This window comes from Ictalurus punctatus, chromosome 5 (assembly GCF_001660625.3).
Source record: "Ictalurus punctatus breed USDA103 chromosome 5, Coco_2.0, whole genome shotgun sequence".
NCBI classification, from domain to species: domain Eukaryota; kingdom Metazoa; phylum Chordata; class Actinopteri; order Siluriformes; family Ictaluridae; genus Ictalurus; species Ictalurus punctatus.
This window is the reverse complement of record NC_030420.2, coordinates 7,555,413-7,578,134: the sequence shown is the minus strand read 5'-3', so window position 1 is coordinate 7,578,134 and position 22,722 is coordinate 7,555,413. Positions and strand designations below refer to the sequence as shown.

The 22,722-nt window shown below is 38.5% G+C and overlaps 1 protein-coding gene across 3 annotated transcripts in view; it reads left to right on the top strand.

Annotated features, from left to right (window-relative positions):
• LOC108265049 (probable G-protein coupled receptor 153) overlaps positions 1-22,722 on the top strand; it is a 49,599-nt gene that overhangs the window by 15,820 nt on the left and 11,057 nt on the right. Inside the window, exons 2-4 of one of the 3 annotated variants that reach the window (XM_017467135.3) lie at positions 4,678-5,219; positions 11,297-11,726; positions 19,233-19,422. In XM_017467135.3, coding sequence (XP_017322624.1) covers positions 4,867-5,219; positions 11,297-11,726; positions 19,233-19,422 — 973 coding nt within the window. In that variant the 5' untranslated portion in view covers positions 4,678-4,866. Of the gene's footprint in view, positions 1-4,495; positions 5,220-11,296; positions 11,727-19,232; positions 19,423-22,722 lie in introns of all 3 variants that reach the window. The other 2 variants (XM_017467134.3, XM_053680156.1) reach the window with 2 other exon arrangements.

The window sequence follows — 22,722 nt, the reverse complement described above, 5'->3', positions numbered from 1 at the left end:
GAGCCCTAGTTTTATAATATGGACCATTACACTTTATCATAAATAACATTTTACCATAAAATGCAGTTGCCCGATTTTTTTTATTCGTTAGGTGATACCAGATCAATTCACCTGATTTTCGAATAATGTCATTATCTGTACATACTTGGGTTTTCCAACATGACTAGTTTCAGAATCCATGGTGTAAAACCATGGCTAAATTGTTTCGGCACCTAAATTGGTTATTTATTATTATTATTATTATTATTATTATTATTATTTTTTTTTTTTTTACAACTAGTCAACTTCTTTAGTGTCTCTTAACACAGAATTATTACCTTCAGGGTTTGCCTTGGAAAAACAACATAGATCATTTATTTCTAACCAGTTCCATAGAAAACTTAGTCATCTGTTGTGTTTTATAGCTAGCTACTGGACTTGCCATTGAAAAGCAGGACCCAGACTTGACCTGGGTGAACCCCCACTAACTTATTTTGTATAAATTTCCATAGCTAGCACACATGTTTTGAGCGCATGTTCGAAGAAAAGTTTATGTGTACTGCACAGAAATAAAACTAATCCGATCTCACACATATCATGATTACAATATTCCAAAGCAACAAATACAACAGCCATTAAAAAGATATTCTTTCTATGCAGCAAAGATCTTTTTTGGACTAATTTGTTCATGGACTAAACAGGAAACTTTATGAACATTTGCAGTATGTCAGTCATTTAGGTATTGAGTATTAAATTTACCAGCTTGGCTCTATTTTCTAATTTAAGTTAAGGAAATCAGCTAGAATACTTCACTGACTTTTTTAGTCTACCTACTCAGAGGAATTTCTCAAACTTACCAGCTGAGGTGAATAATTTTCAACCCGAAAAATGCCAATGCTATCCAAAAAAGATTTCATGCAACATTGAAGAACGAACAAGAGAGATTCAATTGGATTCCATAAGTATTTATTTATGAGAAAAGTTAGGATAAAATAAATGAACCCTGTGCCTTAGCCTAACCTCTTTTGGAGACTTGTTTTGCTTCAGAAAAATCATTAGGCGTCTGACATTTTCCTGAACCGCTCAGAATTACTATTATGTTAGCCTTAATCATTTGCTAATATCAAGTTTAGAAGTTTCTCAGTAAGTTCCAGAGCTATAGGTTATATAAACTCGAATCATCTATATGAAAAATTTTGAACCTATTTGCAATGTAAATTTTCGTTCCAGCAGATTAATTAATCTGTGTCAGAGATGAGTCAGAGAACCTTTTTTAGTCATACTAGTATAATGCCAGTGTATCACATATATATATATATATATATATATATATATATATATATATATATATATATATATATATATATATATATATATATATATATATATGTCACTATGACCAAAATGTCCGTGTAGACATAGTATGTTGCCTTTATTCATGCATTTTACCCTCTCAAATGTAGTGATATTGGATTCTACGTAATAAGTAATCTGTGAGACTGACCATAGCACGTATATCGAACAGTTATTATTTATTATTATTATTATTATTATTATTATTATTATTATTACTATTATTATTATTATTATTATTATTATTTTACGTTATAATTACTGTTCAGGATGTACAGTTGTTTCTGGTTTTCTTTCATGCTATTTATGTTTAATGAATTTGATGTTTATTATTCAAAACTTACCTTTAAATTGTAAAATGAACGTTCAATAGATTGTCTGTTAACCCACTCGATTGGCATGTTTTGGGTCGTCCGTCCGTCTGACATTCTTGTTAGCATGATATTTCAAGAACGAGTGGTTTTATGTTTGTAGGATTTATATATTTATATATGTAACCAGCAGATGAACTGATTTGATTTTAGAATTGATCGAAACAAGGTCAAGTTCACAGTACGATCAAATGTCGGAAACGGCTTCCTTTCCGTTTGTCATACAGAGATGTTACTAACAAGCTGATGTTCAGGAACTCATGGCCCGTTTTTGGCTAGCTGTAATTATTATAATGGTCCATCTGTTTGTCCGTCTGAGATATTGGTTAGTGCGATATCTCAAGAATGAATGATTAAATGTTTGTAGGATTTATATGGAGGTATCATTGTAACCAGGAGATGGACTGATTAGATTTTGGAATTCATCCAATAAGGGCCAAGGTCACAGCAAGGTCAAATGTCTGACATAGTTTTTCTTCAGTAGCTTCTTTCCTGTTTGAAATATATTTTACGGATATTTCTGGTAATTAGTCCAAATAAGTAACAAGAAGGACTAGACTTCTTGTTGGCAGAGGCATCCCTGACTTGTTTGACTAGTTGGAAATGGAAATCAAACTGACACACACAACCCTACACTAACACATTCAACACAATAACCTATTCAACCCTCCTCTTCTATAATCTCATGATTATGTTTATAGCTACACTGTCTCTTGTCTTGACATTTTTCACAATTGCACAAATACCTTTTCAATTCTTAAATCTCTTTCGTCAAATTGAATCTTGCAACATAAATTACTTAACGATGACTCAACTGTTGATTAGCTGATGTGTGATTTCACTGCTCTAACATTACAACTAACGTTTTATAGGCGTATTTCACATGATAGATTTGTGTTAGATTTGATTGGCAACTTCTTTGCTTTGGATGTAAATTAATCCCAGTCACAACTTTGCTCCATTTAAACAGGAGAATTAAAATAGTACCACATGTGTGATCCTACACACAACACACAATGTTAAGGCAGATAGTACAGCCCTGCATGTTTACAGGTTATCTGCGATAACGTGCTCTCTCACCTCCTCATCTGTACACTCTTCTCAAACAGCTTCAACTTTTGCTAATACTGCCATCATTGCCACTGCTGACTAGCCGAGCCAAGCCTCTGCTGTACCTCAGCACAACCGCCTCGTATAGCTGCGTTGCATTCTGGAACTTTGAGTGCAGCATTTGCTGTCTCCACCATTTCTGCTCTGGATGACACTGAACGTCACAAATATTTCAATATAACCACATTTAATATATTTCAGGCTTGGCTTTCCTTTAATCTCAACCTGACAGTGAAGTAGACCATGTAACGACGTCAGGAGACAATCCTTTCTCCCCTGTCACAGAGCTACTCAGTATTGAGCCGATTATCATGTTTTATTTAGCGCTGCTTTGTTGGCACATGGACGCCGAAAGACTGATGTTTTTCCTCTTGTGTCCTTTTTTTTTTAAACGAGAAAAAGCTGTGTATGACACATGCAGTTTATTTAACATATTGTCTTATTTAAATGAAGGTTCAAGCCAGCTGATGAGCCAGCTGATGGCCTGACTGCATGTAATGAGTCACTGAATTTCTGCATTTGCTAATGATTTGTGGTGCGCCGTCTCCGGTAACGTCTCAAATAAGTGCAACATCTAAATATGTTTGAGAATATGTTGCATTCCTACCATTTGCGTCACAGCCCCACAGACAATGAGCATCAGCCTACAGTATGATCAGTTTGTTCTCCTTCAGTCTAAATATGCTTCAGTGAAACCATCGGCCGCACTACAGAAGATAATGGTGGCAGGATTATGTTGACTAGTTTCAAGATATAATCCATGATTAGATTCGTGTCTTGAAAGTATGTTGCTATATAATTGAGGTGGCAGCTTCTTGGGGACATTGCTAGTGTGGTTACAATTTCTATTAACAGGAGAAAAAAAATGAAACGATCTCAAACATAAGCGGTAGATGTCAAGTTTCGCTGTGAGCTCTTAAAAAAAAGAGCTCACCGTTTTCCAGAGATGTTCAATGTCACATTATTGAGAAAAGCAGTGTAGCAGTAGTTGAGACAGAAAATGCTAAAAAAACAAACAAACTCAAAGTTCCAGAATGCAATGCAGCTCAGCTAGTTAATGATCTATGAGATGAGGAGCATGATGGTGCTGCTGATGATGATGATGGTATTAGAATGAAATTTGAGGCTTTTGGAAGCTGTTCTGTTTGAGCAGCATGTATGGATGAGAAGGTCTTTAGGCAGAGATGAAGCAAAGGTAGCGAGCAGCTATCAACAGGTAGTCGGACAACATTCCAGGAAACCATGAAACAAAGTGGAAATGAATGAACGTGTCGATGAAAGACGTTTCAACGAAAAAAAAATATATGTCAACTGGGCATTTCTTTACAAAATAAACCTTGGACGCCTTTGATTGTAAAGATTAATATGCCAGTCATTCAATGATGACTTTTCCTTTAAGTCCTAAACACCTGATTCTCTCAAAAATGACTTCTTTGCTGATTCTCCCCTTTTGTAAAAGAAGAAAAAGTATAAATGCCAATCAAATGTACATAATAGATACAAGTGAAAAGTTCATTTGTTGGTGTAGAATAAAACGTTTAAAATTCCTAATGTTGCAACAGTGAAGCTTATTTGCCTTTCATGTTTTTTTCTTTTCCCCTCTTTATCTCCCTCAACCTTCTCTGCTGAATCTTTCTCCTCTCATCTTCACTGTTATGGTACTGTCCTTAACTTTTTCCTAGTGTAGTCATTTTTTTTCTTTACTCTTCCTGCTCTTTCTCTCTGGCTGGCATTTGACTCCCCTACATCTCTTCCTTTGCCCTTTAGGATTGCCTAGAGCACTGGCTTGGATCAGTTTTCCTGCTTCTGCTGGCCTCCTTGTTGTTCCTCATCCTCTTCATTCTTCTCCTCTTCCCAACCCCAGAATCCTCCACCAGTCACAATGACCACCACCTACTCTATACGATCCATGCAAGAGAAGTTCCACCCTCTCCCGTAGTAATGCCCGCTCTGGCCCAGTGCCAGTCTCCACCCACTGCCCTACCCACCGCTCCTCCTCTTGCCATCCCACCCCTTGCCATTGCCATTGTTGCCATCTGCCGGCTCCTGCACCATGAAGGATGAGGTCATCAGCACCAACGCACTGGCCTGGCTGGTCTGCTCCGGGGTGTCTATCCTGGCTAATGCCTGGGGCATCCTAAGCGTGAGCGCCAAGCAGAAGAAGTGGAAGCCTCTGGAGTTCCTGATCTGCACACTGGCTGGTACGCACATCCTCAACATGGGCATCCCTATCACCATGTACTGCGTCATCCAGCTGCGCCGCCAGCACTCCAATTACGAGTGGAACGAAGGCCTCTGCAAGGTCTTTGTCTCCACCTTCTACACTCTTACTCTGGTCACCTGCTTCTCCGTCACATCGCTTTCCTACCACCGCATGTGGATGGTGCGGTGGCCGGTCAATTACAGGTAGGGCAAAATTTGCTTGGATGGATTTATGTTGCCTTATGTTGCCTTGTGTATTTCTTAATATATAAAAGTATTGAGAAGGAATTTAAGCTACAGGAAGAGATTTGTGAGGCCAGATTTGTTTCCAAGAATGTTATAATATGTCCAGATTTTTTATTTTTTCAAACAAATTCATGGTTTATCTAAGATCAATCATTATATATTATTTTGAGCCACAGAAGGAAGTATCACAGCTCCTCGATTACAATATCGAGCATTGAAATATTGCTATCCTTTGCCATGGATGCTGGTTCTTATGGGTTTATCTCACATGAACACATCCCTACTGCCTCATGTACAGCTTTAGATATTGCCAATGATATCAGGTGACATATAGTAACCAGCTGCAAAGACAGTCCTTGGACGAAGTTGAGGTTAAGTGTATTGTTATGGGACTTCAGCTCAGGCTTATTTATGGCCTCTACAGTCATATCCATGTTCTCTGGCTAATGATTGACCATGGAGTTATTCTAAAGATTTTGACTATAACTGTACGACAAAAAGTTGATTTGCTTTCTTAATGTGTGACGATCTGATGTAAGGATGTTCCATTCTGTGTGTTTACTGTTGCTTATCTAAGGAAAAATTGTTGTAAGGAAATAATCACCGATGGGGTGGTGGCTGTTCCATATCCTGAAGTGTTTTATTCCTCTTATACCACATCAATTTGCCGACAGTTACAATTTGTAATTTATTATTGAACAAGACTCCATGTTTTTTAACCAGTTATACAGTCCCCTCTGAAACTATTCATTTCACATTTCACAAACTATTTCATATACACTAAAGACATTTGGGTTTGAGATCAAAAGACGGAATTGAGACGAGAGTTTGGGATTTCAGCTTTTATTTCCTGGTATTTACATCTAGATGTGTTAAACAACATAAAACATAGAAGCTTTTTTTTTGTCAGACTACCCAATTTTAAGGTGAGCAAAAGTAAAGGAACAGATAAGTCTTGAAGTAAATAACACTTAATATTTGGTTGCATATACCTTGCTTGCAATAACTGCATCAAGCCTGTGGCTCCCTGACATCACCAAGCCTCTTTCAGTTGTTGTTTGTTTAGGGGTTTCTCCTTTCAGTCTCTTCTTCTGGAGGTGAAATGCTGCTCAGTTGGGTTAAGGTCTAGTGATTGACTTGGTCAGTCTAAAACCTTCCATTTTCCCCCCTTTACTGAGTTGGCAGTGTGTTTTGGATCATTGTCTTGCTGCATGATAAAGTTCCTCTCGATTAATTTGGAAGCACTTCTGTATAAATTGGCAGACAAAATGTTCCTGTAAACTGAATTCATTGTGCTGCTACCATCATGAGTTACATCATCAATAAAGATTAGTGAGCCTGTTCCAGAAGCAGCCATGCACGTGCAAGCTATGACAGCCTTCTGATCTTCATGTTGGCCAAGCCTTTTTAAGAACCAATGCAGTCTTCACAGGTGAAACAGCAGGCTCAAACCAAGAGTAGGTGTTCAGACCTATTTATTGTTCAAACAATCAGTTTAACACCTGGGTAACAAGAAACACCTGTCAGTCACATGTTCCAATATCTTTGCTCACATACAAATTGGGTGGTCTGATACAAAATGTCCTTTAACACATCTACATATAAATACCAGGAGCTGATTATAAACTTCGATCTCATATTCATCTTTTGATCTCAAACCCAAATGTCTTCAGTCTACAGCAAAAGCAAATGAATTGGCCTAGCTGTTCCAATAGTTTTGGAGGGGACTGTAGTTACTTTTAATGTTCCCGTTATCATTTACATTACAGCAGCTATAAAGAGTTGATGGTTAAGTACACATGTCATCCAGAACCAGTGTGGACTGGCCATCAGGAAGCTGGAGAATTTCCCCAGTTGGCCGCTTCATATTCCTCTGTATAGCTGTTTAAAAAAAAATTCCCTCCTCTCTCATGCGTGCTGTCTAACAAGTGACACACACAGTGTAGCAGAGACCCTACTTCTAATTGGTTCATCAAGTTTCTGTCAATTTCCTATGATTGTGGGCACGTGTAGACTAGACCAACAACGAAAAGGAAGCAGAAAGGCGGTGCGGCGAAAGAAAGAGAAACGATAAAGTGTTTAAAAATGAATGAACATCTCTGTTCTACATCAGCAGCTGGTGATTGCGATGATGGGGACAGCAGGGGAAAGCATGAACTCAATGGCAGAGCCTAGCGAGTGAAATGAGGCTGAGGAATGATAAGCATTCTTTTAGATCAGCCTTTTATTTAGGCTTGTTTTATGTTAGAGAGCCACGGATTTGATTATTTGTCTCTTGGATAATTGAACAAGCTATGTAAATGGAAACGGAGGCTCCACTCTGTGGCATACGTGCCGCAGACAGCATGCTGTATTAGTATCTCAAATAATTTGGTGCATGATTCAGTTGTTTTTTTCTAGTGCTGTTGCTCCTAGCTTTCTGAATTAGAAGCATCAGTGCTAACAGGTAAATATTTCATTTGGAGCCCTGCATTTTAACCGAATAGATCTTTTACCTTTAGCATATTATTTATTTGATTGATGATTATGTAAAAGCAGGTGGTATATATGGATGGAGATAGCCTTTCAGTGTTCAGCAAATATTATGCAGTAGTGTTATAAAATGAATGGTTTACATTTACTTGTCTTATTTATGTGACATTATACGTTGGCTCCAATGTAGCCCTATGTTGTAATACTAGTTGATGCACTTTCAATGATGTTATTTCAGACAAATGTAGGGGAGGACATTGAAACAAATCTGATTTTTGTACCGCACCTGGTTCTGGTGCCTCGGGAAACGAAGGCAGATTTTCAGACTTCAACCAGGTGGTTATTAACACTCTGTATTAGTATTATTATCTTGGAATGCGGGAACACCATGAGGTAAATGTGTTTGCACCATGAGGTGCACCTGGTCCTTTAAAATAACCTCAAATTATTTAAGGAACCATGCAGAGCATTTGTCAGACCTTATGAGTTTCACAACATGACTGCTCATAGCATTGTATATCTATAACCGTGGTGACATTGGCAGCATACTATGATCCAGTTGCCTGTCTGTAAATGTACATCCCTGGCTTTAGGGATTGTAGTATAGGCACGTGAATTTCTTACATTTGTAAACATGTTCCTTAGTGCAGTTAGTGTGACAGATCACGGAACAATAATTTTCCAAATGATGTGACAGATAGAATGGTGTGAATGTGTGATAGAGAGACCTACCATTTGGTGCATTGTGGCATTGTGGTAATTGCGCCATTGCTTTGAAAACTCACATCAAAGTACTGATTGTCAGACTGCTTTCATAACAAACACATAATGCATAATTGCCATTCAAGCTAATATGACTCACTGTGTAGCTGCCTTTGTAATTGTGATTTAGATACTTCAAAGTTAAAGTGCTTTTTTTCATGTGCTGTTTTTCGTTATTTTCACATGATCAATCCTCTATAGAAAAGAAGGTTACACACTTTTGATTATCTTCAGCGAATCAGAGCATTTTATTTATTGTACCTGTCCAGAATTAATCAGGATTAACCCATTAGTCACCACTATTGTGCCGACATTAAGTCAGATCACAGTTCAACCGAATAGAATTATATTTATATATAGCACTTTTAGCAAAAGATATTGTCACCATGCAGCTTTACACAAGTCCAGAGACTAGATTTAGTTTTAGTTCCCTAATGGGAAAAGGGAAAAGGGAAAAAGGGAACCTTCTGATTATTATTATTATTATTATTATTAAGTTTGCTCTGTAGGGTATAAAAGATCTTTCTACCCTGCATAATGTGTCAAATTGACTTTTGCGTTTGCATTGAGGACAACAACAATAATAATATTAATAAACTGTTCCTCTCGACAACCCTCCCCTTTTATAGTAAATGGTTTTCATCTCAATCTCACCACACTCAGTTTTAGTTTTTTGTTATCCTACAGCACGGTTATTAATCGGTTTCCTGCACTGCCTAGTTTTCTCTTCACAGACGCGCCACAGGATGATTTGCAGATGAATGCATTTCTGGGGCACAATGATATAAAAACAGGCGCTCGCGCTCATAAAGCAGCATTAGACGAATAAGGACAAACAGAATTATGTGTGTGTGTGTGTGTGTGTGTGTGTGTGTGAGCTGTAGCTTGGTGAGAGAAGAACAAAAGCAAACCAATTGTGTTTTCCTCCATTTTAATAACTAGTGTCTGTATGCAGCGAGTGTAATCTTGTATCTTCTAGCTTCAAAACACTTTTCCCAACGCTGCCTTTAGCGTATGTAAAATTTGGCTGACAAGAGCAGAGCGTGATGTGGTCTTCTGCTGGTGTAGGCCATTCGCTTCAGTGTTCGATGTGTTGTGCATTCTGAGATGCTTTTCTGCTCATGACGGTTCTAAAGAGTGGTTATTTGAATTTCTGTTGCCTTCCTGTCTGATCTAATCAATCTGGCCATTCTCCTCTGACCTCTCTCATTAATAACGCATTTCTGCCAGAATACCTGCCACTCACAGAATTTTTTTTGTTTTGTTTTGTTTTCGCACCATTCTGTATAAAGGAGGAGAACGAGGAAGAAATTTATTTAGAAAATTGCATGGCCTTTTAATAAAGTTGTCGCCAGCATTTCAGTTTTTCTCATGCTTGGAATACACCGGCTTAAATTACGAATGCAGTCTGGACTCTGAAAATAAATTCTTCAGCATCTGTTTTTCTCATATCTGCTCTTCAAACTGATAGGGCTTTCCTTCTCTCTCTCTCTCTCTCTCTCTCTCTCTCTCTGTCTCTCTCTCTGTTTGTGGCTTCAAGCTGTGTGATGATGTAATTTCCCCCATGGGATCCTCGGGAGACTGAGAAAAAGCTAAAGTTATGACCCTGACCATCCAGAGAACTACTCTGAACCGGTTAAGAAACATGGATGATGTCACTATCTATCCTTCCTCCTTCACATCTAGATGTTCCCAAGGCTTTATTTCATTCTTTAGCGTCCTCTCCCACTAGTCTTCTGGCTCAGGTGTTGGCAGGGGAGTGGATCGGTTCAAAGATAAAGGACAGGAAACAAATAGGAGGAGACGAGGGAAAGAGCATTGAGTAAAAAGCTGTGTTTCTCTTGGCAAGTCTCTGAGTAATGCAGAGCAATGTGAATGGCCTGCTTTGAAAAAATCCAGCCAAGAAATGAATTTGAATCATTATTTGTGGCACTTGATTGTACTATAACTGCAACAAAAGTTAGTGTTTGGTATTATAGTAGCATTAAAAGAAAACAAATCTGAATTTTCATGCTTTAATAACAGAGCTCTGTATGTTAGACTAAACGTCACTGCATAATAATAATAATAATAATAATAATAATAATAATAAAATACACATTACTTTTTCTCTGACCTTTTCTAAGAGATAAAATAAAAAAGGAACCCTAATAAATCTCTTGGCTTAACCTTAAACAACAGAATCCTTAAAAAAAAATGTAACTAGTATTAAGAGTGTATTGTATTTGTACATGATTGTGTTGTAATAGAAAATATATGAGCTTGAAGAAAATAAAGGTCCTCAGAAAGAGAAAATTCATGTGCATTTAAAAGTGGCTGGAGCGCCTGAGTGATGCAGTGGGAAAGCATTAACCCTGTAGTCAGAAGATTCCAGGTTCATGTCCTGATGATTCCACAGATACTGTATCAGTGATTCTAGTGATTTACCCATTCTCTCTGGGTGGAAGAACATTACTCTCTTTCTTCTCAATCAGAATGATACTAGCCAACTGTGGGTTTCTCTGAGCTCAAGTATGTCCAAGATGGCTGTCCTCCATGTCCTCCAAATGTGCTCAAAATCCACTTGGAGGAAGTACATGTTAGACTTCCAGCCTAGTGGGTGGAAATGGGTGCTGACTATCACTGAAAATCACTGATAATGGCAAGTTTCTTTCGTACTCCATATAATGAATATGTAAACATGCTAAACATTGGAATTTTGGGCATTCTCGAAATGCTTCTTCTCTACTTTCAGAAAGTAGTCTTTGCAGCTTTACCCCCTAATAGCTTTCTCTTCATTTTATATTCTCTTTCCTCTCCAGGCTGAGCAACACGAAGAAGCAGGCTGTGCATACAGTGATGGGTATCTGGATGGTTTCTTTCATCCTGTCCACACTGCCTGCTGTGGGCTGGCACGATACCAGCGAGCGCTTCTACGCCCACGATTGTCGCTTTATAGTGACTGAAATTGGCCTAGGCTTCGGCGTCTGCTTCCTGCTCCTGATCAGCGGCAGTGTAACAATGGGAGTCATTTGCATCGGCATTGCTCTCTTCCAGACGTTCTCCATGCAAACAGGCCAGAGTGCTGACAAGAACAAGTTCAACGTGCCCACTATTGTGGTAGAAGATGCGCAGGGAAAGCGCCGCTCATCCATCGATGGCTCCGAACCAATCAAGACCTCGCTGCAAATCACGTACCTGATCAGCGGTATTGTGTTCATCTATGACTTCCTTACTGGCTTTCCCATTCTGGTGAGTTGCATTGGATTTAAAGCAGTTATAAATATTATAAAACTGGGGAATTCTTCAGTTAATTTCAGACATAGACCTACTATTCATGGCCTGATTTACTAATAAATAACGAGTGCTGATTTACGTATGCCTGTGAGCAATTGTGCGTGTTGCACAATTTACATAGAGCAATTGCAGAAATGATCATATGTGCAAAGTAGGGGAAGAACAAAATATTTGAATTATGTTTTTTGGTGTGTGTTAGATGCTCTTGATAGCCATAGTGAGTTCAGTTTTGTTGGGTAATTACCCTTTACATTAAGGATAGCGTAAACAGAGTTCGTAAATGGTCATTTTGTTTGCAACTATTGGAAACAGACTGACACAATTTTGAGAAACGTAACGTATTTTATTTTTACTTTAATTGACCGAATTGACTGACTTCCACAAATGTAATATCTGCCCTTCAGTTGTATTAATTTGCGTATCCAATGCAACTGTCAGGGTTAGTAAATCACACTGCTAAACTGTTAATCTATTTACAATCACACAGCCCCCCTTTTTTTTTTCTTCATTTTTAGCTAAAAGTACCCCGAATTGCCTTATTCATTAAGGCAAACACAACATAAATAAGATGTGCTTTTTTACCCCATAGACCCTGTTAGTAAAAGAACTTGGTGTTTATTTTTCTTTTTACATACGCATACCTTTAGTACATCAGGTCCTTTATGTATAATTTGCATTTTAAATAGGGAAAACTAAGCATGATTGTTCACAGTTAATTAGACTTTTGCAATTCATGATTTTGCACTTCATGCAGGCGCTGGTCTCTCTGAGATTGTCTTAGTTCTTTGTTGCTGTTTTTTCTCTCTCTTTAAATAATGCATTCATAATACATTCATATTCAACTTGCTTATAAATTCAGTACTTACTGCATAGTGTCGCTTTAAAAGGCATAGCATCCATTTTAATGGCTCTTATGCATGGTCTGTATGTGTTTACTTAAACTAAACTGCTACTGATATACAAAGCTGGTGCATGTTCTTTAATTCATGGGTTATATCACACAACTATATTTTGTAAAGAGTTTTGGGGTCTCTAAGACAATTTTTGTCCATTGTCTTAGAGAATAAAAATTGCAACTTGTTTTCTGATGTATGAAACCCATGCGGTGACTCATAGACTCTACACAGAAGGAGTAGTGTGTCAAGTTGAAATGGTCCCTGCCTCTGCCCACTTAGAGACACTGTGGAAGCTTTCAACTTTCTGCGCTGTGCTCCATGCTTAAACTTTAATGACCAATTCCAGTTACATGCTTGTCAGCACTAAAGGAGTTATTCTCACATCAGTGGTGGGGTTTTTTTTTTTTTCTCGCTGAAGCAAAAGTTCTAGACAGAGAGAGAGAGACAGAGAGAGAGAGAGACTGATATCGAGGTCTGCGGTGAATAGAAGCAGATTGAACACCACAGGATTATTCATCTCTGGAGGCCTGAGAAAAGCACTCAACTGAGAGTGTAAAATTGTCATCACACAGAAGCAAAGAGCCTAGCTGGTTCACTTTTAATTAGGCGAGCAATGCTCCCAGGGGATCAAGGAGATCAAGCTTATATAGATATTTTTTTTTTTGATTATTAAATGAAATCTTATTTGTGTAGGCTTGACAAAGCCAACATTCTGTTCTGCTTTTTAAGCTTATTATAATTCTTCTGAGACCCAAAATTTCTAAACACTACTCCTAGAGCGTTCAAGCTACATGCCTCAACCTCGCCACAGACTTTCAGCCTGATCTGAAAGTGTTCGTGACTTCTCTAACTGATCAAAATTACAGTCCTCATGTTACGGAAGCGCAAATTGGCCAAAATTCCCTTTGACTTCCATTGAAAACTTGTACTGTGATAACTCCTGAACCTTTCAAGCTACTTCTCCCAAACTTAGCACAGCCCTTCGGGTTGTTCTGGGTCATCAAGCTGCATTTTAAAAACTAGTCAGACTTATGGTTTTCTCATACTGGATGATCAAATATCCCAAACACTTCCAAAGACTTACATTAAATGTTCATGATTCAAACTCTAACCATCAAAACACTCACACCCCTGTGTGCGCAGTGCCTGAAGCCCCTCTTCACTCCCTCTCACTCTGTGAGTGTACCTGTAACAGAGACTCTCACTTCATCTGCCTGTCTATCAATGCCACACATTCTCTCCATCCATCTCTCTATCAATCTACAGCACCAGTAGCACACACACTCTCTCTCCACATTTCTTTCTATCAATCGACCTGTGTCCCTCACTCCCTCACTCCTTCTGTCTTTCTACTAATAACACACTCTGTCCATCTACTGGGTCTACTTGTGTCTCTCTCACGCCATCTAACTTTCTACTTGTATCACGATATTTGTCATCTAACTGTCTACCAGTAACTGTTTGTCTGTCTTTTTGTCTGCATGTCACTCTTTCTTTCTTTCCTTCGTTCAACTTCATACTATCTTCAACCTTTCAGACCGGCTTTTTCAAGCCAACATCAAAGTTTGTCATGACAAACTTTACCTATCTACTTGTTTACTGTCCCAGTGTCCTGTCAGGCTGAGTTCAGTGATTGTTGTACCCCTTGTTTTCCAGTTTTTACGGTGATTGGCACATCAAAAATGATGATTGCATGGGAATTTTAGGTTTCTAACATAATGGAGAGTTTGGGTGGTCAAATTTGGCTTGGAGAGATATTTACACTTGTATCATGTGACCAAAATGCTTCTCCGGTACTGCAACAACCCTTTGATTGAAATCTGTTTGAAATGCGTTTATATCTACAAATTATTTCAATGTGGCTGGAATATTTTGACTGAAAAACCAAGGACTGCCTTAAACCTCAGCTATATGCTCGGATTGTATTGTGTTCTGTTAAGTGGTTTTGGATAAAAGCTATAAAACTACAGTACCAAACTAATAATTTCAATATTTATCCAAACAGTACAGAAATAATTAAAGTGATACAATATTGATGGACTTTTATCATTATATATAGGTTTGCTAACAAGCTGCTGGCAGAACCGTAGCATTAATGCAATGTACCCTTGTGCATTAATTAGCACAATGTACCCTTGTGCATTAATTAGATACATTAATTTAACTTCAATAAAAAATTCTGAAAAGTAGGGAAGATTAAAAAAAATTCTGTACAAAATTGTACAATGATATACTTTGAAGGATTCAGCACACATAAATCTCAGAAAAGTGTATTGTGACATTTTTATCATGATATTGATCTCAAATTGTAATATTGCCAAGCCCTACTCTTTATAATAGTAACTCCTCTCCATCATGCTGCATGTAGACTGTTTTCCTGTTTATTGTGCATCTGTTCTCTTAAGTCATTGTTTCTCTTTTCTATTACTCCTATGTACAGTAATACTCACACCAGTACGACATTCCCGGCTCATGTTCGAGATGCCATAAACAAAGGCTTGTATCTTTCTCCCTCACTGGGATAATGAGCTATTTAAATGCATTGACAGCTATATCACAAGCACACTTCAATTATGGTACGTTTTATGGAGCGTGCGCTGACTATCCTGCCCGAGTGCCCTTTACACTACACATGGGTTTGAATAGACTGTCGAGTGTTGGGATAACTAATGGGATGGACCGGATTCTGGAATATGCTTTTGTGTAACTGGCTGGATAGAATCCTTTCATGGAGTTCAATGTTAATATTAGCATAGCGTTGACTCTGGGGGATTAAACACTGACACTGAGAGGAAGCCCAGGCCAGGCCACCCGTGATCACACCCAGTACAGCATGTTCAGCTGCCAGTGTCAAGGGGACGCTTAGAGAAATTTTTTCCAGTATGCTTACCGGGAAGACCCCTCCTGATGATGAATCATAGAAATGTGTACCCCTGCACTGGGGCAGAATATTTGTGGGGAATGTGTGCCTCATTATCTAATACCAGAGAAAGCTCGAGATTAATGGTACAGAAAGCTACTGTGAGAAACTAAATATCGTAGTGTAAATGTAAACCAAAACCTACTTGAGATCACCTTTATAGTGTACAGCATAAATTTCTCCATGTTCAACCCAGAGTACCGTGCTGTGAAAAAGTATTTGCTCCCATCCTGATTTCTTCTGTTTTGGTGTATATCTCATACTAAATTGTTTCACAACTTAACACAAAATCTAAGATAACACAAAGGCAACCTGAGCACACAAAAAATACAGTTTTTAAATGATAATGTTATTTATTGAAGCAAAAACGTTATCCAATACCAACTGGGCCTGTGTGAAAATGTATTTGCCCCCATAGTTACTGATTCCCAAATCTATGAAACTGCATTCATAATGGGGTTGAGCTGGACTAGATGCAAGCAGACCTGATTACTGCAAACCCTGTTCAATCAAATCAACACTTAAATAGAACTTTTTCAACAGCATGAAGTTGATTAAAAGGTCTTACCATAAAACACACTATGCCAAAATTGAAAGAAATTCCAGAAATGATGAGGAAGAAAGTGATTGAAATACATCAGTCTGGGAACAGTTACAAAGTGATTTCAAAGGATCTGGGAGTCCAAAGAACTACAGTGAGAACCGTTATCTCCAATTTAAAAAAAAAACTTGGCACAGTAGTGAACCTTCCCAGAAGTGGCCGACCTTCCAAATTCCTCCAGGAGCACAGCAACTACTCATCCATGGAAGTCAGAAAATAGCCAAGGACAACATCAAAGGACCTACAGGGCTCAGCAGTGGCAGCTTGGCAGCGATGGGGCTTAAACCCCCGACCTTCCAATCAGTAACCAGAACTGTAACCCAGAACCTTAACCGTCAAGCCACCACTGCAAACCACTCACTCACACTATGGACCTTGTGAAGTCTCGCTTATGTACTAGCTACTAAGTCAATTGTGTTTATACACTGGTTTGCTCATTTGTAAGTCACTTTGGATAAAAGCGTTTGCTAAATTAATAAATGTAAATGTAAAATCTGTTTGCACATTCTCTCAACTGTGTTTGTCACTTTTATATTTGTATCGAGTGTGTTGCATAAGCACTGTGACACAAATGATTGTTTGCTCACAATCAGGATTTCCCAAAAACTCTACGAAGTGTTTGTGTAATGTATGTGGGTTGTTTAGAAGTGAATGAGAAGAAAGATTCAAAACAGTTAGTTCTAACAAAAAAGGCCCTGAGATGTAATACTGCTTTATAGTATATAACATAACATGAAACATAACATGACATACAATGGATATAAAAAGTCAGCACACCCCTGTTAATATAGCAGGTTTTTGTGATGTAAAATAAATTAAACCAAGATACAGTATCTCACAAAAGTGAGTACATCCCTCACATTTTTGTAAATATTTGATTATATCTTTTAATGTGACAACACTGAAGAAATGGCACTTTGCTACAATGTAAAGTAGTGAGTGTATGTTCTTGGCCACCGTGATGCAGCTCAGTGTCAGGCTCTTGGCAATCTTCTTATAGCCTAGGCCATCTTTATGTAGAGCAACAATTGTTTTTTTCAGATCCTCAGAGCGTTCTTTGCCATGAGGTGCCATGTTGAACTTCCAGTGACCAGTATGAGGGAGTGTGAGAGCGATGACACCAAATTTAACACACCAGCTCCCCATTCACACCTGAGACCTTGTAACACTAACAAGTCACATGACACCGGGGAGGGAAAATGGCTAATTGAGCCCAATTTGGACATTTTCACTTAGGGGTGTACTCACTTTTGTTGCCAGCGGTTTAGACATTAATGGCTGTGTGTTGAGTTATTTTGAGGGGACAGCAAATTTACACTGTTATACAAGCTGTACACTCACTACTGTACATTGTAGCAAAGTGTCATTTCTTCAGTGTTGTCACATGAAAAGATATAATCAAATATTTACAAAAATGCGAGGGGTGCACCCACTTTTGTGAGATTCTGTAAATCTTCAGAACTTTTTCCACCTTACCCTCAAAGTGAAATTGCAGCATATAAAAATTAAGTGAAAAACAATCAGAGACATTTTAGGGAACAATAGCAAAAAAATTAAAGTTATGATAAGTTGCATAAATATACACACCCTTTTATAATTGGGGATGTGGCTGTGTTCAGAATGAACCAATCACATTTAATCTCAAAAGTAATTGTCATACAGCTGTCATCAATTAAGTTATTCTGATTAACGCCAAATAAAGACCAGCTGTTTCTATAGGATTTTCTTGACATCTTCTTGGTTTTATCTGACTGCTGAAGCCATGATCCACAAAGAATTTACAATGCATTCATGGTATCTAACTTGCCACAAGATATCGATCAGGAGAGGGTTATAAAAGAATTTCGAAAGATTCGATTAGTACCATGGAACATCATGAAGGCCATCATCAACAAGTGGAGGAAATGGGGCACTACAGAGACATTACCAAGAACAGGACATAGGGGTCCTTCAGCAACAGTAAAGGAACTGCAAGAATATATGACAAGTACTGATTACTCTCTGCATGTGACAACAATCTCTTGTATTCTTCACATGTATGGGGTAGGGTGGCTAGTCGGAAGCCCCTTCTCACAAAAAACATCCAAGCTCAACTAAATCACTCCAAACCATGTGGTAAAATGTGTTATGATCTGATGAGATCCATTCCAAAAGGTATAATAATTCCAATAGGTATGTTTGGTGCAAAAACAAAAGCACCCAAAGAACACCATACCCACGGTGCAGCATGATGGTGGCAGCATCATTCTTTAGGGCTGCTTTTCTTCAGCCAGAACTGGGGCTTTTTTCAAAGAAGCGGGAATTATGAATAGCTACAAATACTAGTCAATTTTAGTGCAAAACCTTCAGGTGTCCGCTAGTAAGCTGAAGATTAAAAGGAATTAAAACTTTTAGCATAACAATGACCCAAAGTATACATCCAAATCAACAAAGGAATGGCTTCAGCAAAAGAAGATCAGTGTATTTGAATGACTGAGCCAGAGCCCAGAAGTGACTCCTTGAGGTGCTCTTGTAATTTGATGGATATAGAAAGTATTTTGCAAGAAAGACTGGGAAAATATTGCCAAGTCAAGATGTGCCATGCTGATAGACTCTTACTCAAAAACACATTTTATACCCACTGTAACATGAAAGCTATTTTATGCTGTAATTTTTGTTGACGATGCTGCATGACTAGTTGGATTGGAGGAAAACAGTTAGAAACTGGACGAGCTTAGCTGAGTGGTTGGTTTAATAATTTAGAAGAAGGGCTACCATCTAGTTACCGAGATACAGAAGATATCTGAAAGCTTTGTTTTTCCATTTTCTTGGCTAAAGCAGTGGTCAGACCAAACGCAAAACTTGCCCGGAAGAAAAGCCAATTCACTGAAGGGGAAAGGACACGGGATGTGAAAGAAGCAATTGCATCTGGTAGTGGTTAATTTAGCTTTTTTTCACTTTAGCGAGGTGAACTATGACCCGTGAATGAGGCTAATCCCTTAAATGAACAAAGAATGCTAAATCCCATAGTACATGCTAATAAGTTCTGCTTATTTTTGTCACAGGTGGTGAGCTTTGCCAGTCTGAAGTATGACCGTTCCTACAGCTGGATGGTACTGTGTGTGCTGTGGTGCTCCATAGCCCAGTCCATCCTCCTCCCCATGTTCCTGTGGGCCTGTGACCGCTACCGTGCCGATGTCAAGGTGGTCTGGGAGAAATGTGTGGCCATTATGTCCAACGACGAAGTGGACGAAGGTAAGCAGCATTGGGAAAACTTCTGCGTGGTGCCAAGCGAGGGAAGAAAATGGATAGAGGCAAAGGAGTTTGGATCTGTGTGTGGAAACTGAAAAAGGATTCAGTTCAGAGATCTCTTTAGGACAGCCAGTGATTATACTCAGTGGATCTGTCATCTATTTTAAATGTAAGAGATTATTTCATGACATAAATGTTGAACCAGTGCTATAATTTATAATATATAGCATAATGATATGCTATACATTATACGCATTAGTTTGATCACTCGAAACAACTGTTTATTCTTCATGTGCAGAGAGTACATGTAGATTTGACTAATACAAAATTAATTAACAATAGAGACTCTTGCCGTTGTCCTCATACTTATCTGGAGGGTACAGTTGTATAGACTATTCAGAGAATAAGATTGATTTAAAAGAATCATTAGGTAACCAGTGGCAGCTCATGCATAGAGGCAGGTCGGGCAGAGCCTCACCATATATATAAGCCGTTCAACAAATGTTAATCTTCATAAGCTCTCATGTTGCGCAATCATGGGACAGCGCACTCACTTTGGTGCCGCAATGTTATTATATTATCTAGTGGTTACAATATGTGAGCTACAAGAAACCTTAATAGAGGATCCTTAGGGAAGGAAGCACTCTGCCCCATGCTCGGGGGAGGAGCAGTGAACAGGAGAGTTAATGCCTTAATTTTGTTTAAGGCTATCAGAGTTGACTTAAGTCTTTATTATTGACTTAAGTCTTTATTAATGTTCTCCCGCCCCACCGAAATCTATGGTCATGAGCCGCTGCTGTAGGTAACTGAAGTAGACATCCATTTTATTTAAACCTTATACAGAAGGTGCATTATGAGAATTGGGAAATATATTGGGAAATATTCATTTTGAAAGGATTTGCCATAGCTTGCTAACATGGAAATAATGTCCGGTCTCAGGATATTATTAATATATTAATGAGGCTGGAAAATAATTGTGTGGTGGTCTGTGAAAAACCTGTTGGATATTACTCTCCACTTTCAGAAAACATAAATATATTTAACCAAAACAACATGAAAATGTTTTGATTTAGGTTAATATCTATCCTTGCCTTGGCCGTCTTCCTACAAATATCAAGTTGGGTAAGGAGCCAGTGTATGAAATGCAGACAGACTGTTTTCTAAGATCTTGCCAGCTATGTGTGCTTTTCTCACACAGTAAATATCACGCATTCAAGTTGTCAGATAGCTACATGCCATAGCAAAATGATCATAAATCTAATCAGTTCAGTTTGCAATCAGATACCAGCCGCCAAAGTCTTGATCCTGCTGATCCATCAAATCATCATCAAAACAGAGAAGAGTGCTTAAACACTCTGTACAGAAGACAGCAGACAGTTTTACAATGTTTTAATTACTATATAAAAAGGCACTAATATCACAAAATAAAAAAATAAATAAAAAGAAAGAACACATGATGATTATTTCCAGTTTGATGTTAGCATTAACAGAGATCGGTTAAGGGAAAAGATGACTTTAAGGCTTGTGTTTAAATGCTGTGAGTGACTTTTCAGAAACTCATGAGACTAATTCTTATAATCAAAGTGAGAACTATGTACAGTGCATACGGAAAGTATTCACAGCGCTTCAGTTTTTCCACATGTTGTTATGTTACAGCCTTATTCCAAACTGGATTAAATTCATTATTTTCCTCAAAATTCTACAAACAATACCCCATAATGACAACGTGAAAGAAGTTTGTCTTTGTAATAAATCTTTGCAAATTTATTAAAAATAAAATACAAAAAAAGTACATGTACATGAGTATTCACAGCCTTTGCCATGACATGTTTCTACAACTTGATTGGAGTCCACCTGTGGTAAATTCAGTTGATTGGACATGATTTGGAAAGGCACACACCTGTCTATATAAGGTCCCACAGTTAACAATGCATGTCAGAGCACAAACCAAGACATGAAGTCCAAGGAATTGTCTGTAGATCTCCGAGACAGGATTGTATCGAGGCACAGATCTGTGGAAGGGTACAGAAATATTTCAGTGGCCTCCATCATCTGTAAATAAAAAAAGTTTGGAACCAGCAGGACTCTTCCTAGAGCTGGCCGTCTGGCCAAACTGAGCGATCGGGGGAGAAGTACCTTAGTCAGGGAGGTAACCAAAAACCTGATGGTCACTCTGACAGAGCTCCAGCATGTCTCTGTGGAGAGAGGAGAACCTTCCAGAAGAACAACCATCTCTGCAGAACTCCATGAATCAGGCCTGTATGGTAGAGTGGCCAGACGGAAGCCACTCCTCAGTAAAAGGCACATGACAGCCCGTCTGAAGGACTCTCAGACCTTAAGAAATACAATTCTCTGGTCTGATGAAACAAAGATTGAACTCTTTGGCCTGAATGGCAAGCGTCATGTCTGGAGGAAACCAGGCACCAGTCATGACCTGGCCAATACCATCCCTACAGTGAAGCATGGTGGTGGCAGCATCATGCTGAGGGGATGTTTTTCAGCGGCAGGAACTGGGAGACTAGTCAGGATCGAGGGAAAGATGAATGCAGCAATGTACAGAGACATCCTTGATGAAAACCTGCTCCAGAGCGCTCTGGACCTCAGACTGGGGCGAAGGTTCATCTTCCAACAGGGCAACGACCCTAAGCACACAGCCAAGATAACAAAGGAGTGGCTACAGTTGTGCTTCAACAAAGTATTGAGCAAAGGCTGTAAATACTTATGTACATGTGCTTTTTTTTGTTTTTTATTTTTAATAAATTTGCAAACATTTCAAACAAACTTCTTTCATGTTGTCATTATGGGGTATTGTTTGTAGAATTTTTAAGGAAAATAATGAATTTAATCCATTTTGGAATAAGGCTGTAACATAACAACACGTGGAAAAAGTGAAGTGCTGTGAATGCACTGTATAGTAAAAAAAAAAAAAAAAAAGTCACAATTTGATCATTTGAAATGTTTTCCCAGGCTGCCACACAATTTTGGGTCATTTAAAAACCTGTTTTTGTCATTGTATGGTGGAATTACTAGGTTATTTATCAACATGGAAACACTTAATCGTTTCAGCTTGGTGCAATGCATGATTAATAATCCAAAATCAAATGTGCAGCGGTCGGATTTTTATTGTGATCTTAATGTTACCAGTGCTTCTGCTTCTTTTCAGAGGGCTTGCCCTGTATAACACAGCTTGGGTGTATGTATAAGGGTTGTTTCTTGTTCTTATCTGCCACTTATCTGCATGCTAAGCTGCCTGTGCTAATAGCTAATGTCATCCTTCATGCTGCAACCAGGCTGTATTTGCTT